We start from the raw sequence: 18453 nt of genomic DNA on the forward strand, positions 1-18453 counted from the left end.
TTTTCTCCTAAGTTGCTAATAACAAACATCAATTTGAGCTGATAGTAAAGAACTTGAAATGTCAATCTACAAAATGATCATCTTTAATCTTAATGACTATGTCAAGATTCTGAACAAAATTAATCAAACTGGACAGGAAGGCATAATTTTGATATTTTGAAGAGCATCATCACAATTTAATAGTGGCCATTTATCTTCTAAAAAAGATCAATAATGATAGTAGCTCTAATAACCTGGGAAAGGATATAGTATTTTTTTTTTTTTTTGCGGTACGCGGGCCTCTCACTGCTGTGGCCTCTCCCGTTGCGCAGCAGAGCCTCCGGACGCACAGGCTCAGCGGCCATGGCTCACGGGCCCAGCCGCTCTGCGGCATGTGGAATCTTCCCCAACCGGGGCACGAACCCCTGTCCCCTGCATCGGCAGGCGGACTCTCAACCACTGCGCCACCAGGGAAGCCCTAGAATATATTTTGATCATGCCAATATATGGAAAGAGTATTATAACTGAATATAATAAAGGTATAAAATAGTCTAAACATCATGAAATCAAAAATAATAGTTGAAAAAAAATAGCTGATAATCAGAAAAACATTGTAATAGCCAGAGTGATAAAACTATTATAATACTAATATGCATAACTGTGGTTCTGATATGATGAAAATGATTTTATTAAAGATACTTTAAAACATACCTAGTATAGCATGTAATTTGAGTTGAATGACTTGAATCTTTTTCTACATCACAAGAAATTGATCGGAAAGAAGAAACTAATTGCACACTGTTTCCCAACTCAGCATTATCAACTCCATAGTTAAACTGGTTTGCTTGAGCAAAACCTGGAAGAATGAAAGCACTCAATTATTATTAATGGAACTCTGTTTTCAAAGATCCAACACTTATTTCGTATTGAATCATTGAATAAATAATAAGAAATAGTACTGATGTCAGCAATTAATCTATTTCATATTCACCTCTATGATTGTAATCCTCTTTGGAAACATGAAAATTAGCCTTTAATTAATTTATTCATAAAAGCAATGCTTGAAAACTTATTGTCTGTCAGGTTGTTAAGTGCACTGTAATCAAATGGCTTATATCCCAGTAATAGGGTGGGGAGGGGTGGAGAAACAGACAATATACAAATATATACCACCAGATGCTATGTCTAGTGGAGATAACTACTATGAAAACAGCAGGCTAAAGGGCATAGAAAGAGGAGACAAAGGGAACACGATTTTATTAGACATGGGGTCCTTACCTTGAGTACCTATAAAGCAAAATCTGAGGTAAGGACTTGCAAGTAGATAGTTTATTTGGGTGGTGATCCCTTAGGGACAAGAAAGAAGAAAACCTGAAGAAGAAAACCTGGACACCACTGAAAACAGCTGGGGTTCAATCTTGCTGGAAAAGACTTTTAAGGAAAATATAGACTGCCTCTCAGAAGCAAAGAATCAATGGGAAGAAGCATTTATTCATCAAATCCTGTCCCATTAGCTGACAGCTCCCCGTGGGGGAAATGGCTTTTCCTGCACTTTCAGGCTGCACATAGGTATATGCCATCTGGGTTCCAACGTCCCAAGTCACTGCATCAAAGAAGCCCTGGGACAAAGACATGCTGTGGGACCTGGAGGTTAGAGCTGGAAGCACAGATGGAGTCAAAGTACATGGGGAACTTTTTGCCACTTCTGTGGCTAGAATAAGAGGCGGGAACCAGGATGTGAGGCTGAGTAAGAAAGGCATCTGACACAGTTGATTCCTTGTACCATACAGATATGCTCAGGCCCTACTTTTAAGTACAATCCATTGTCAGGTCTACAAGGCAGTGGCCACCTAAGAGTTCTGCTAAAGATTTCATACAAGAGGGTTAGTGGGACATGCAACAGGCCACAGTAATACAACTGGTCCTGAGGCTATAATTAATATGCATGTCCCCTTTCTATCACCCATTGTAATTTCCCTAACCATTAGCCAGCGCTTCAGCTAATGGAGTGATGCTAACCTTTGTCCTGGGGATCTGAGCCCAAAGTTGCCTTGCCCATGTTTGGTTGTAGTTGCCACCTATGCCTATTCAGTTATCACTGCACATGGAAGCCAAGAGATGCTCCAGGAATACTGTGAATTCCAGACATACTTCTCCTTAACTGCATTAGGTGAAAGCAACCCTCCCTCTTCACAATCATCAGAATGGACAATCTCTACCAGTCTACTACTTATGTTTGCTCAATTCAAACTGATCAGTTAGTAGTGGTAGTTTCAGTTCAGCAGAACCCATATTGGGACCCCTGGCAGAAGCATCCTCTATCTGGAAACTCAGACCCAGAATCCAGCAGAACCTAAAATTGCAAGGACAGAAAGCACAGATTCAATTTTTGGATCACTGGGAGTGATAATGACAGGGAATAACCCTTCACTCCCAGCTCCATGTATTCTATCTGCTGGGAGACAACAGTGTGGATCTGCCATTGGCTCAGTGCATGTGGCACATGATGGAGCACAGCGTCCCACTCCACAGGATGTTGTTCCCAAGCTGGGTTCTTAGTCTTGCCTTTTGTAGGCTGTTCCATCATTCTATTAGGCCACATGTTTCAGGGTGATGCAGGGTTCATGGTCATGTGTCCATTATCACTACTTTTTCACTATAAAATATGTTCCTTGTTCTGAGGCCCTGTTTTATGGCATTTCGTGGCAGTAATTCAGACTCTGTATGCTCTCAGGAGATGAGGCTGGCAGAGGCATGGTGGAAAGAGAAGGCAAAACCCATATCTGGAATAGGTGTCAGTTCCAGAAACAGTGAATCTCTGCTTGTCAATGAGGGAAGGAGAGCGATGCAGTCGACTTGTCACTGAGTGGCTGGGTGTACTTCTTGAGGGACAGTCCCCATTGAGAGTCAGTATTGGTCTCTGCTACTGACAGAAGAGGTATTCAGCAACAGCAGTAGGTAGCTTAGCATTGGTAAAAGGGAGTCCCTGGTGTTGGTCCATGCACAGTCTTCACCAATGGCCCTCTGTTCAGAGGCCCATCGCACAAGCACTCAGGTGGCCAAGGAGAGAAGCTCCTGAACAAGTCATCCAATCGACCTAGTTGTTCCATTTCCTCTGCTGGGGATACTCTCTTGTGGAAATTAACTTGAGACCTATAGATTTGCATGCTATCGTGAGCGCATTCACCAGTCTCTTTCCAAGACTTCCTTATTTCTGATTTTCCAATCTTGTACTAGTCAAGTCATCTGCCGCAGCCCAGGAGCTGATGTGTATCTTTACCTTGGACCACCTTTTCCTCCTTATAAAGTTACTGACGAGGTATACTACTCACAGCTCTGCCTACCAGGGAGGCTGACATTGAAAGTAAATTAAAAGCCCAGGGAATACTTAGCAACATTTATGATATCAAAGGTGACGCCAAGAAGGCGCTTGTCATAGATGGTCATGGAAGCTTTTCAGAAGGAGTAAGCCATGAGAATATCTATGGGAAATACATTTTAGTTAGAACAGGGTGTTCCAAGTCCCTGTGGTGGGAGCATGTTTGTGGATTCAAGACTTAACAAGTGTGGTTGCATTAGTATGAGTCAGGAGAAACAGTAGGAGATGAGATTAGAAATGGAGGCATTTAGATTGTCTTTATGAGTGTGGAAACATTGGAGGCTTTAAAACAGAGAAGTGGTATTATCTAACTTATACTTTTCAAGATTCACAAGCTGCCGCTCCCAAAATAGAATGGGGCAGGGTGAGAATAGACTGGGGGCAGGGGTGAAGATGCTGTTTCAGTGAGCAATGTATAAATGACTGCTTGGCATGGGTTCAAGAGAAGATAGAGGAAAATAAGTAAAGAGTACCAATACTGGTAACCTTTAAAAGAGTTTTACTGTAAAGGGAAGCAGAGAAATGGGGTAGCTGAAGGGGGCGGTGTGGACCAAGGGGACAGTTGATGATTTTGCTTTTGCCTTTTTTCAGGTGGGTGAAATAGTATGTTTGCATGCTGATGGGTATGATCCAACAGAAACTGAGAAATGGATGATGTGAAACAGAGCAGAAGATTATTTTAATCTTACTATAAATATATGAAAATTCAAACTAGATTTGGAAGTAAACATCAATTATTTTTATGCCACATAAAAGTATTTTAACAACAAGGTCCTACCATACAGCACAGGGAACTATATTCAATATGCTGTGATAAACCATAATGGAAAAGAATATGAAAAACAATGTATATATACATATATATGTATAACTGCATCACTCTACTGCACAGAAGAAATTAACACAACATTGTAAATCAGCTATACTTCAATAAAATAATTTTTAAAGTATTTTATATTGCTGAAACCACATTCAATTATGAAATAAACCCAAGAAATAAAACCTATGAGTAAGATTATCGGATAATGTTCTATTGATTAAATCCTAAAATTAAGTATTCTAATAAAAATGTTAATAAGGTACTTAATACTATTCTAGTATGCACAGTGAATCTACAAAGTTGTCTAGGTTATAACATATTTTTTGAATAAAGTCAAATTAGTAAATAAACATGTTTTGCCCAGATTACTTCAAAATCTAAAATCCCTAAATTCTGAGTTCTAAAAATATGTGCATTTTTACATACTATTTTTCTCTGAATATCACAAATTCTAAAGATTAAGAAACCAATATAGCCATATTGATGACTAAAATATTTTTGAAATTATGAAACATTTTCTTTTACACTAAAAGATCTGCATCCATGTCATTAGTGTAAATGTATAAGCTATGTAACTGTCATAACTTAATTAGCTACAGATCACATTGTCCCACAGTACAATAATAAAATCAGCAGGAAAAAAAGGTTAACCCAGAGAGGTACACTAAACTCTAAATCCTAAGTATTTATATTATTAATGTTAGAAAAAAATAAATAGTAGGTATTTACCTTAAATTGTCAGTAGTTTTCAAGTATGTTTCAACAAAACAATCACCACTACAACACGTGCTCACATTAACCTTTACTAGTTAAAGTGGCTGAACTGGGGTTGCCAAAGGTTTGTGGTGTGGCTTTTTAAATTACTGAACATTTTCAGTGTTCTACAAAGGTCTATGAGACAACATGAATACTGCCTGGTTTAACACAGGACTGGAAGTAGGGCTTCGCTATGCCAAATGTTCATCAAATGCCATAGCCCTGTGCCACAGCTCTGGTTAACACTGCATGTTAGGTGACAGTGTTGTGTACAGGAAAGGGCATTTGGACCCTGACATCCTGGGTTGGAATCCCAGCTCCAGTGAATTCCTTGCTGTATGAACTTGAGCATTAGTTTTAGACATAAACTCTCTCAGTCTTAGTCTCCTCACCAGGAAAATGACCATAATAATCTACTTAGCAGGAATTATCAGGAAGACTAAATGAGAATTTATATATAGTACTTAACATGGTACCTGGCTCACAGGTTAAAAGCTCAATTAATATATATCCTTATTATATAATAAGTCACAAAATAGTTATTATTAGTCAGTATTAATATCATTTTTAAAAAAATAACAGAACAAATAAGTGGGTGGCCAGGATTCGAACCCAGGTTGTAGATGCCAGCTTGGCACCCCTGTGATATTCAGAGAAAAGTAATATTTAAAAATGCACATTACAAAGCTATTTCCAGTTATCCAACGTAACTTCCTCCAGACCCTATGTTCTTAGCTCCTCTCCTATTCTTTATACATAGAAGAAGTAAGCAGAAACTCAACAAAAGATAGGGATTTTAATAAACACTGCTCTCTTATTCTAAGCTTAAAACCTAACCGAACAGGACTCATCCAGCATAGGCTAAAGTACAAACATAACAATTTAACATGTGAAACATATTTGCATTGAGTTTGCAGTATTGAATATAGGAAGGCAGTTACTACTGAAATGGAATTGTGAAAAGATACATGAAAACACAGAAAAGCAAGCTATTTGTAAAACCACTCTTTCCTTTTGCCAATTTCTGCTTATCTTTGGCGTTCACGTTGAGTTTGGAATACACAGAAGGGCTGCTGGCAACTAACTAAAGAATAGAAAGTTTTACTTGTAGCGTGGCTCAGGAAGTGATACATGTGTTTGTTTTCCTATTAGGCATATGTCACATCAGTGATATGGTAACAGCAGATCTGTTCTTCAGCATTCCTAAGAAAAAAACAATTAAAAAAAATAATGCCAACAAAAGATGATATATATTGTTTTTAGCTTAGGAATTGTTTTAATATTATATGTATATGTATGTATATATACACACACATATATATGTCTCATATATATGTGATATATATGTCATATATATATATATATATATATTTCCTGGGAGTAAAATATATAGGAAAATATGAACCAAATCAATAAGATTTGTAAATATTCTCATTATAAATTTTAGTGAAAAAAAAAAACTACAGAAATATTTCTAATTTTGTAGCTAGCTCCAAAGAGTTAAAAAGCAATAGAAAGGAATCACCTTTAAAAAAATAATTTTAATTTAAAAGTATAATTCTAAATAAATAATTGGGTATAAAGAAGATAACTCTGGAAGTACTCCAAAGCACAAAGATTACAGGAAGGGATGGGTGTACCCTGGAAACAGAAAAGGTCGAGGCTTCAGATGGAAATTCCTGACATGTTGATGTATTTTTTTCCTTTTGCAGAAAAACTGGAGACAGAATTTGCCAGGCACCCAAACCTGGGTCTCCTGATAGCAGCCTGTGCTGCTATCACGAAAAATGCATGTGTTGTCAAAGCCAGCAGTTGTCATGTACAATGCAGGCTGTTTTGGGTTTCTCTGGTTAAAAAAAAAAAAAAAAAAAGCAGGGTTGAGAGTGTATAAACCTACTTAAAAGCTATAACATTCAAAACAATGGGAAAAAATGGTACAGTGTGACGGAGCATAACTTCTAAAGAATGAAACCATCTGTATAAGATAAATGCAAAAGAATAATAAATATAAAATAGCTCTAAATTATGGAGCAGATATTATGTATAGGTGCCTTAGATACATCATCCTTTTCAATATTCATAATAGACCCAACAGGTAGGAATCAATATCCCATTTCACGGATGAGGAAGCTGAGGCTTAGAGAAGAAACTTGTCCCAGTCCCCTAGTGGGAGTGGCAAAGTTGGAGCTGAAAGCCAGGCGGACCCGACTAAAGTCTATATGCTTTCCATAATATTGCAAAAATTACATAACTCACCACGTCAGTTAAACAACAATATATGTGCTAGACATTGTAATAGGGAAATAGCTAGAAAAAAAAGAACCAAAAGTAAAAAGTTATTCCTTCCGGCTCACAGATTTTTTTTTAACAAAGATAAATATCAAAGAAGACAATTGAGAAATACAAGGTATGAATATAAAGTAATAAACACAATAAAGTTAGAAACACTCCAGAACTTATCAAAATGATAACACTCCTCATCCAATCAGTCATCTTAGAAGGAAATACAATGATTTCCACGGTCATGCCACTGCTCAAAACGCTTTTTTTTGTTTTTTGTTTTTACGGTACGTGGGCCCCTCACTGTTGTGGCCTCTCCCGTTGCGGAGCACAGGCTCCGGACGCGCAGGCTCAGCGGCCATGGCTCACGGGCCCAGCCGCTGTGCGGCATGCGGGATCTTCCCGGACCGGGGCACGAACCCGTGTCCCCTGCATCGGCAGGCGGACTCTCAACCACTGCGCCACCAGGGAAGCCCTCAAAATGCTTTTACTTGGGCAGCATAATTGTAAAATTATACATAATATTTACATAATTGTAAAATTTTACCTTTGGCTCCTGAAGATAGCCTTTAGAACAAAGTAATGCAGTAGCAAATTTTTGCCTGTAAAGTTTCATTAGGTGTGAAAATAGACAAAAGTCATTTGAATACACAAAAACATTAACAATAGATCTTTCAGAGGGTGGAATTTCAGAGAACTCAAGTCAAATATTTATTTTACATTTTCATCGTGGCCTTTACAAAAATAAAAAATTTTAAAGTCATAGGGGACCAACATTTAGGTGATCTAGCATTTACAATTCCATTTAGAAAGTGTTCTTCTGTGATTAATAAATTATCTCTGTATTCAATTCTAAACATGGAGTATGGGTCAGACACAGCACTGATGGATGATGTGAATGTAGTTCCTCCAAATAAACTTTGTTCAAGTACCACATTCATGTAGCTTTGGAGGTCTGGTGTGTTTTGTAAATTCATTATCATTACTTTACACACATTCTGTATATATCATGGGCCCCCCAAACAGTATTTAGACTCAGCCTCTTAGAAAGACATAAGGTATCACAATTTCAGTCCCTATAGTGTGTGGTTAAAGCAAGGAGACGGAAGACACATCAGGGTGGGGTGCAGGTACCTGCAATTCAAATAGGATTTAACTATTCTATAATTCTTTGCCAAAAGCATCCAGAAATACAAACTGATGGGAAAACTAGAAATTCACTGTGACACTTTGTGCTTCCTAAGTAAGAGGATTACTCCTGAGCCTCAGAAAGTCTACCAAAGAGCGAAGATTATAGCTAGGTTAATAAGGATGTTCTTCCAAAATGCCTTAAGAATGGAATGGTTTGTTTTGTTTTTTCCTATTTCTAACTAGGGATGCTCTGAGTTTATGTACCTAAACTCAAGCCATGGTTCCTGGATCAGAAAAAGTGCAGGTCTTGAGGCAGAAGGAAATAGCTGAGCAATTTTATTGTTTTTTGTTTGTTTGTTTTGGACATTTCTCTCATGGCATTTAAATCTCTGTTAGAAATCCAATAGCTTTCAAACACACTATCTAACCAAATGTTAACAGCAATATACAATATAAGGGAGCTATGGATAAAGACATTTTAAAAAGTCTTTAACAAACATTGTCTCCAAGTGTCTAACTCTAAAAAAACAAAAACACACTTTAATCCAAAACATATTGTTCACAATTTAGAGGCACAAACCATTTCAAGTATATCATTGAGATTAAATTCTACAGAAATTTTACTTAGAAGTATTGAAAGACATTTCAATACATACAACAGAATTATTAAATATTTTGCTTTGTCAATTTTCTGATTCCAAAAACTTCTCACTGTTCTTCTTATTTTAAAGACTAAATAATAGTTTTTATTAATATTCTTAAAACATTTTTCTTTCCCATCCTTCAAAAATTTGTAAGCATCTGAATACTACTATCATTTAGATCGTAAAGGCCTAATGGCTAAAAGAACCACATATTTCTATTTAATCCTAGGAACAGTTGCTTATTAAATATATTCCCTAATTGCCTACTTTGTTTTCATCCCAAGACGAGGGAAGGAGAGTTATACATAAACCCATGTTTTGATGAAGCATATGATAAGGATTGGGTGGCAGAAGAAGGGATCCAAAGCTTTGCTTTCAGTTGTCTTTCTCCATTCATTACCATTCTATTTCTCTATCATACCCTCCTACTAACATCCTACTCCCAGAACCCCCCAAAATGTAATATTTAATATAAAGATAAATGTTATTAGACCCATGAAGAACAAAGTAAGTAACTGCAGAGTTGGGTTAAAGAGGTTTCTTTCAATTCAATCATTATATTCCAGACCTTGGAGTTCAGCAAGTAATTATGATACAAATTCAGATGGTCAGGTTGATAGAGACTTTCAGGGGTTTTGTTAGGTGTCAAAGAGGATAGAGTTTCACTCCTCTGGCCAAATGGAGGAGCAACTCTAGTGGATTTTTTAAAAAAAACGTAAATCTCTAAATGTAAAACAGCCTTTGAAATACCTCAACCCTGATGAAAAAAAAAAAGGCAACAATACCTTCTCCTTTGATAGTCAGCCTTGTTGCTCCATTTATGCTGCCATATTTAGGTATTATTTCTGTGACTTTGGGAATTATTTTAGAGCCATCTGAAAGATATTAAAGTACAATAGAAGTAAAAGCATCAAGTACTTCATTTCAAGCACCAAATTTTGTACCACAAATTACAATGGTGTAAGAAAAACATCATGGAGATTATAGGACAGAAAGTAAATACACCTAGGTTTTATTTTTGGTTCTATTACTAACCAGTGACTTGACAGGGAGTTCAGTCATTAACTTAGTTAATACTCACTGGCTTTATGCAAAGCACTGTCTTACATGCTACAAAGAAGAGGAATAATACATGATCATTTTCATTATTCTTACCTATCATATTATAAAACATTTATTAGACCCTTAATTTCATGTAGTGCTCTGCTAGCTGCAGTTCCGTAACTACAGCTATCAGCCCACACAGCAGCAGACAGCGCTGGAGAAATAGCTCTGTGGAGAAATAGGTCATTATGAAAGCCCATAAGAAATGCAAAGCCAGGTAAATTGAAAGAATAGTCTAGGTACAAAAAAGGAATGTTGTGTTTTAAGAAGTAATTGTTTTCTGTGACAGAGTAAGACTTCAGGGAAGATCAGTTCTGGGACGTTTTTAGCCTTCTGATGACAGTGAGTTCTTAATGTAAAGGTCACTAATTCATTCAACAAACAGTGTTAGGTTCCTGGGCATTTAAAAATCTGTGACAGTCCCAACTTTCCAAAAGCTCAGCTTAGGGAGCCCAGAGTGACAGAAGAGAGCACAGGGGCCACGTGACTAAGAAGGGCATTTCATCCACACTGCTTCTTGAAAGAAGGGTGTTCCTGCTGCATCTGGGAGAGTAAACATGAATTAGCTAGACTGGACCAACTACGGGAAAGACAGACTTCTAGACTTCTAGACAAAGAGGCGCCTCTGCAAATACAGGGGTGAGTGAGCAGCTTCTTTGGTGAACTGAAATTAATGCTTCAAAATAACTCAAAGTTACATCATGGCTAAAAGGATTTATTTTCTGCTTAAACTGTACAGATCTGGTAATTATTAGATCCAGTAACAAATTCTCAGGATAGGTGGAAAAATTTAAGTGGGAACACAGAGAAAAGCCACCTAAATTGTTTGAAACGGATGAATGAGAAAAAGGTAAAGAAATTATGATTGAGTTCATTCCTGCCTGAGAAAAATTTAGTGTGGACTTCACCTACAATAGCAAAAGCTCTCCAGCATAAAGATGACTACCCCCCAGACCCAATGACTCTGCGCTGTGGGTCTGTCTTTGGCAAGGCTGCTCATGCTGCAGGCACATTTGTAACTTCGAGCAGCCCACAGCCAAGAGTAGGAAACTCCAGCGAGGGAGCTGGATCCTATCTCGTAGAAGCGCGGTTCCTCACCTATCTCAGGTTCATCCTCCCCGTTATCTCCACGGACAACTCCAATTTCTTATCTTATCAGTCTCTTCCCAGCCCTCTCTTGGGTATTACTTTGAAGGCCCTGGGCAGCTGCCCTTGGAAATGACTGACACCCGCCACAAAGACCCATTCCTATCTTACTGGGAGACCCTGTCCTCCCTTCAAAGGGGAAGGGACCCAAGAAGAGTGAGAAAAGGGAGGAGTTGGGTTGCGTCCCCAAGCCCCAGCCAAATTTCCGTCTCTTTTTCAACTGAGTGACCAGGGATGGAGGGGGTGAGGTTCCATAATTCAAGCAGCAACCCTCGTGGCAAGAGCTTAACCTAGTCCCCAGGATCTCCATGCAGCCGCACGCTCAGCCTCGTCCCAGGGCCAGTGCCAGACGGTGCAGCCTCTCCCGCGACCCCGGCAGCGGGGGTTGTGTCTACAGGGACCTCTCCGGCTTGCCTCCCTGGAGTCCCAACTGGGTTACCTGTGCGGGGGTCTGCGACGCACAGGAGCAGCCCCCAGAGGGCCCACGTCCCCCAGAGCCACAGGTGTCCCATCGCGGCGCCAGTTCCGCAGAGCCTACGCCCGCCGCTCGCTCGCAGCCGCCGCCAGCGCCCCGGCTCTGCTGGCTAGCGCGCCCGCCGCGTCCCACGCGCGCAGGCGGACTCGGCCGCCCCAGGGCCGCCCCGCCCCCGCCCGCCCGGGCGGCCCCTGGCTTTACGCGCAGACGCACGCCCCCCTCACCCGGGAACACAGCCGGCCCCGGCCCGTCAGTAACCATGGAACCTCCACACTCAGAGTTGGTTGCTAACGCCCCACGGCTGCCTCCGCAGGTGTAAGAGCCCCACTTTCTTGGCGAGAGAGGTCAACAGGCAAGTTTGCCGACAATCTCGCCTTTTCTATCCTCCCTCCCGTCCTTCCCCTCCTCTCACCCCCTTCCTTCCTTCCTTCCATTCTCTCTTCTTCTTCCCTCCTCCCCGCCCCCGGCCATTTCTGGACCTGTACACTTTCCTCTGCCGGTCTGCCTTGGTTATTAATCATCCCCAGGTGAGCCTCAAAGTCCACCTAATACGCAAACCCCACACAGTTTCCCCCTTCCCATTCATATAATTTCGTGCTCTCCCTTTTATTGACAATCATACTAAGGTTTATTGGTCTCTGGGCACGTCCGCAAACACGCGCCTTAGAGACTTCAACCCACAATAATTCCAAAATGACTATTACTATTATTATGATTCCCATCGTTACAAGCCGTAGACTGAGGCGAAGGTTAAGTAACTTGCCCGAGGCTGTATACCTAAGTGTACAGCGAGGACTCAAGCAGAATGACTCTAGAGCCAGGGCTCTTATGCCCGCCACTGGCCCCTATTTGGCAGACTTCTAGCGAACGCTTGCAATGCTTAGGACATCCTTATACTAAAAACTATTCATTATTTATCTGAAATTCGTATTTAATTCGACATTCTGTATTTTTATTTACTAAGTCTGACAACTCTGGTTGGGCGGGAAGAGAGAAGAAATAGAAGAGAGAACTTAAAATCAGTGAAATAAATAAAATTAAGTCCTTGCTCTTCAGAAGTTTTATCTACCTCATTGGGGTTAAATTTTTTTTGTTAGATTTAGTTAATTATAGTCGTCTTATAATTTTGTGCAAACGGACTGTCACCACTCTACTGAACGCAGTGCCAGCAAAGGTACCCTGACCTTCCTTACTTCTTTTGGAACTCTCTGTAGCATGTGACACTGTCGACATCTTTCTTGATATTCCATCCCTCCTAATAGCCTTGGGTTTCTTCCTGCTTCTCCAGTCACTTCTAATATTTTACTCTTCCATCTTATTTTGGAAATTGGTATACCTGCAGGTTTTTTTTTTCACCCTTCCCGATCTCTGCTATCTAGAAGCAGACGAATTAGCAGAAAATCAGCTAATTGAATGCCAATTTGCTCATTATTTGCCAAATTTACTAAATTTAAAGATTGCAGTGTTGTAGAGAAATAATAAGCAGCTTTAACAAAAATATTCACTTTAGGTTATTAGCTGTGAAATATGTAGAAGTATATATTTCAATATCAATAACCAAAATAAAAATTAATGTGGGAATTTCTATATGGAATTGTTTGGTTAATTTTGATTTATTTCTGGTGCTTTCAAATTAAAGTTAAATTAATCTAAATTAAATTTTAGATGACTTCACTAAAAAGTGCATTCAATTTTATTCAAAATCCTGATTTTTGCACATGCTTTTAAATTTATAAATTTAAATTGAATATAAGACATAAGCTAAATGATACTAAAAAGAATATTTATGGTTCTTTTAGTATTAAAAAAGTAGAAAATGTCATTCAAAAGTATTATGGAAAAGAAGTAGGTGAAAAATCTTGTCACAGACATATACTGAAGTTATGATTTCTGATCAGGAATTATTGAAATAGGTAGACTTTCTTTAAAGAAAGGATCTATATTGTTTATAACAAAAAGGAAAACTTTTCTTAACTTTTGGATATATCAATAAAGTGATTAGGGACCTTTTTTTTTTTTTTTTGCAGTACACGGGCCTCTCCCTGTTGTGGCCTCTCCCGTTGCGGAGCACAGGCTCCGGACGTGCAGGCTCAGTGGCCATGGCTCACGGGCCCAGCCGCTCCGCGGCATGTGGGATCTTCCCGGACCAGGGCACGAACCCGTGTCCCCTGCATCGGCAGGCGGACCACTGCGCCACCAGGGAAGCCCGATTAGGGACCTTTTTATGTTGATTTCTGTTTTGCCAAACTTTTGATATTTTTAAGATTGTTTCACAAAATTCTTCGAGTATATCCATCAGCAAATGGCATCCACCAGCAAATGGCATAACATATAAGATGGTTATTCCTATTGTGTTTTATTTCATTTTTCTACTTAACTTGTACTAACCACATGGTCCCTTCTAGATTAAAATGGTCCCTTCCGGATATTTTTACTTCCTGTACACCTAGTCTTGTAACAAGTTAGCTATATATGTACGTATGTACAAATATATATACAAACATACGTTTATATATGTGTATATGTACATAATATATACACATATCCATATATAATATGACATTATGAATAGTACATATTGTAATATGAAAAATGTGTGTATAGTTTTTCTATATATTTCACCATCAGTAACCAAAATCAAATAGTCTTGTTCAAGCTGCTAAATATTTATGTTAAACTGCATTCATTTAATTTAGCAAACTTGGCAAATTAGTCATTCAACAAACTGATCATTTGGCTAATTGGCTTTAGGAAAACTGATATTTCAACAAATAGCCTGCTTTCCTGTCATGTAATACGTAAATTTCTTAAAGAGCCAATCACTGTAATTTACATTTATAGATTTTTACTCAATTCTTCTTGAATGAATGAGGATCTTTAACATTTCTATTATAGTGTGTATTTATATGATAAATCAATGTCCTGAAAAATACAGCAGTGAGATTTTTAATCTTAAATTAACATAAGTGACAATAAATAATTATAACTAGATGGAAATTTGTATAACTAAAACATCAACTTGGAACCACAAGAAGTGGTTACATAGCTTACGTGACTAATGATTTAAATTGTATTCATCTTTAGAATCTTTAAACTTTTGCAATACAGACTTATCATGGAACATGGACATGGGGAAACATGAAAAGAGAATCCTAACTACCAATCTATGTGCTTCTTTTGTAAGTTTTTTAAAAATCTAGCTCTAACAAAAACCTGCCTATAGGGCCAGCATCATGGGAATATGACTTGTGCAGTCTCATAGGGCCCCACATTTGGTTTAGTCCTCTGCTGTCACCATCCTGAAATCCTTAATACTTTTTGAATGAGGGGGAATCTCTATTTTCATTTTGTTTGGGATCTCACAATTATATAGATGGTCCTGCCTGCCCTTATGATGAAAAACAAGACAGGTTTTTAACTTGTTGATCCTTCGATTTAAACATAAGAAAAAGTGACAATTCTTGCAGAACTAGAATGAATAAGGAATTCAGTGACTTGGAAAATGAGCTGTGTGCTGGCGCCTGATTTTGAACCTGCACCTAATTGTGAGAGATGGTGAACAAAATGAAGTACCTACAAAACAATAGTTTGCCTTCAACAATTATTCAGTATACTAGGCATTAAGAATATGGCAGTAATTTTTTTAAAAAAATCTCTGTTCTCATGGAACTTATATTTTTAGTGGAAACAGACAATAAACAAAATAAATGAGTAAAATATACAGTATGTTAGGAAGTAATACATGCTAGAGAGAAAAAAATAAAGCAGGGAAGAATAGTGTGTGTATGTGTGTGTGTAGGGTGTGATGGAGTTTTAGATAGGATGAACAGGAAGTTGTCGTGGAGAAAGTGAATTTTGAGTAAAGTTCTGAATGTCTGAAGTGAGTAGCTTAGCCACGTGGACATCTGGGAGAAGAGCATTCTAGGCAACTGGGAGAACAAACCCCAATGAGTGAGGAAGGAGTGTGTCTGGTGTGTAAGGGGCAGGAAAACCAGAGTGGCCGGAGTGGCCAGAACAAGCTAGGTGCTATAAGATGTGAGGTCAGAGAAGTAATGAGAAGAGGGGCAGGTCATGGAGGATCACGGATTTGACTCTGAGTGAGATGGGAATTCACTGTAGAATATTGAGCTGAAATGTGACATGCTTTAACTTATGGTTTCAAAGAAACACCAACTGCTATTTTGTTGCACTGGGGCAAGGGCAGACGCAGCAAGATCAATTGAATGGCTAGTGCAAATGATCTAGGCAAGAATATTTGTCACTTGGACCAGGATGGGAACAGTGTTGGTAGTGGGAAGTGGTCAGATTATGGATATATTTGAGAGCTGAGTTAACAGGATTTGCTGACAAGGGGTATGGAGGGTAAGAGGAAAAATAGGAATCTAACATGACTGCAAGGGTTTGGGCCTCAACACCCAGAAGTACGGGGGCCGTTAACTGCAGGGGAAGAATGTTGAAGGGGTGGGTTTGGGTGAGTGTATGAAGAGCTCATTTTGGACATATCAAGTTTAAGACCTATTAGACATCAAGTGAGATGTAAAATAGCAAGTTTGGTTTTGAATCTGAAGTTCAAGGGGAAATCCAGGTTGGAGATATCAATCTGAGAATGATGAGCATATATTTTAAAAACAGTGAGACCAAATGCAATCACCTAGAGAGTAGAATATAGATGGAAACATGAAAACATCAGAAGCCTGCGCCTTGGGAAACTCCAATATTTAGTAATGGGAAAGATGAGGAAAAACAAGCAAAGCTGACTGGGGAGGAGTGATCAAAGAGGCAGCAGAAAAATCACTTGAGAGTATTGTGGGAAGAAGTAATAACCATCAATTTTTCCTGCCATGTCAAGCAAGAAGAGCAGGAGAGAATCACCTTTGGACTGAACAATGTGGAGCTTATTGGAAACTGATAAGAGTGGTTTTAGTAAAGTGTTGGGGGTGAAATCTTGATTGGAGTGGATTCCTGAAAGAATAGGGATAATTGGGGATCGTTTTAGAGGCTGCCTGCCAAGATAAGCTAGAAGAGGTGGAAAATCAATAGCCCAGGGAAAAATCGTCACTGCAGGGAGCCAAGGGTGGTGGTCTTGAATTGAAGTGCAATCAATGAGAATGGTAGCATTTTTTTCTCCAGCTACTTGAAATGTGCAGGTACAAGCAAGTGAGTAGGCAGCTTTGGGAAAGCTAGTGGCTTTACTCACTAGACTTTAAAATCGCTTTCCTATATTAAGATGACACTGTCAGCAGCAGCATTCTCAGATAAAAAGTCAGGAAACTAGAAAGATGTTAAGGCATAAAGAGGCTCTAAAACCTACTGATAGAATTAAACCTCTGTTCTCGAGCAAGCCTGTGGGTTTGGTTTTGGTTATTGCTGCCTTGGGAATTTTTGTGTCCATTGTTTGAAGTAGGCAGTTGTTATTTGGGGGGGCACTCTTATTTCTCCCTTTTTTTTTTATATCATCCCAATTTCTCCTTTGTGGAATGATCTCTTTCCCATTAGATATAGTCTGTTGAGTCAAGGTGTGTGTGTGTGGTGTTGGGGGAGGTGACCTAGAGTAGGCCAATCAGATTCTCCCTGGAACTTGAATCTCAAGCAGAGGAACAAAGGAGTGTGAATGCTGGAGTTTGTTTATTGCCTTGGAAGTGACCTGACCAGATTGTTCACACAAGCACTGTTTCAGAGGTTCTTTCCTTGCAGTCCTAGAAAATGCCTTAGTTCCTTCCTGTTTTCCACATTTTGATTTGCCAGGTTTCCCAATGATAATGTAAGTTTTAGATATTCTTCCTATAAATTTCCATAGTTCTGTAGTTTGCCAGTCAGTTACGGTTGTTTGCAACTCTCCAAAATTCTAATTAAGAAAACATTTTTATCAGTAAATCATGCTTTTAGAGGGAGGGAGGGGAGGTTTTGTATTCTCTTCTCTTTATTTCTCTTATTTTCATATTTCGTTATTTGACAGGATGGAAAAGATCTGACATTATAACCACTATGCAATATTTGATTAAAAGGCATGTAAAAGAAGAACTCTAGATAGTTGTAGCAAGCAGTACAAGTACCTTTTTCTTGAACAAATTTTGGAAAAATATAACATTAGTAATAGTGAATGAGCCACATTGGTACCTAGCTACATGGACTGATAGTAGAAATTAGCCCTGTATCGTGGCTCAAAAGTTTCTTGTGCATGCTTATTTCTTTTTATTATATATGAGTTGAAAGAAACAAATAAACTTTTTACAAGTATAACTTGTTTAAAAGCCCTGGAAAATGAGACAGACCATTTTGAAAAACACAGCACTGGGTAAAATGATTTAATAAGGTAGCAGTGTTCTCAGAGGGCTGAATCACTTGGTAATTCTTCTTTTTTCCAAAACCCTACATAAATTTACATATCAAAGCTAAATTGACCCCCAGTTTTTTTTAGACACAAAGTTATTAAGCCTCCCTTCCTCAAATAACTATCTACATGGTAGGGTAATCCTAGCTGAGAAAACTATTTCTAGTACAGAACTGAGAACAAGTCAGCCTCCTTTGAGCTTTTGCCAAAGGGTAATAAACAAATGCTTCAAAGTAGACAAAAAGCCGTTAATCTTGACTTTATATTATGAAACATTCCACAGTATTTCCTGATCAAGTAAGTGCTGATGGTTTGTAATTTGTCGCTATTGCCCTCTTCCCTCCCTTTTAAAATAAATGGCAAAGAAGGTTGAGTGAGAAAAAAAACACTGGGAAGGAACAAAAATCC

At 38.7% G+C, this 18453-nt stretch overlaps 1 protein-coding gene across 1 annotated transcript in view; it reads right to left on the reverse strand.

Annotated features, from left to right (window-relative positions):
• Positions 1–11763, reverse strand: part of PKHD1L1 (PKHD1 like 1) — a 152541-nt gene extending 140778 nt beyond the window's left edge. The window contains exons 1-3 of the mRNA XM_067711478.1: positions 11679–11763; positions 9775–9864; positions 691–835 (exon numbers count right to left, since the gene is read on the reverse strand). Of these exons, the coding sequence (XP_067567579.1) occupies positions 691–835; positions 9775–9864; positions 11679–11751 (308 nt within the window). The 5' untranslated portion in view covers positions 11752–11763. The remainder of the gene's footprint in view (positions 1–690; positions 836–9774; positions 9865–11678) is intronic.
• Between the last annotated feature and the right edge of the window lie 6690 nt (positions 11764–18453).

This window comes from Pseudorca crassidens, chromosome 17 (genome assembly GCF_039906515.1).
Source record: "Pseudorca crassidens isolate mPseCra1 chromosome 17, mPseCra1.hap1, whole genome shotgun sequence".
NCBI classification, from domain to species: domain Eukaryota; kingdom Metazoa; phylum Chordata; class Mammalia; order Artiodactyla; family Delphinidae; genus Pseudorca; species Pseudorca crassidens.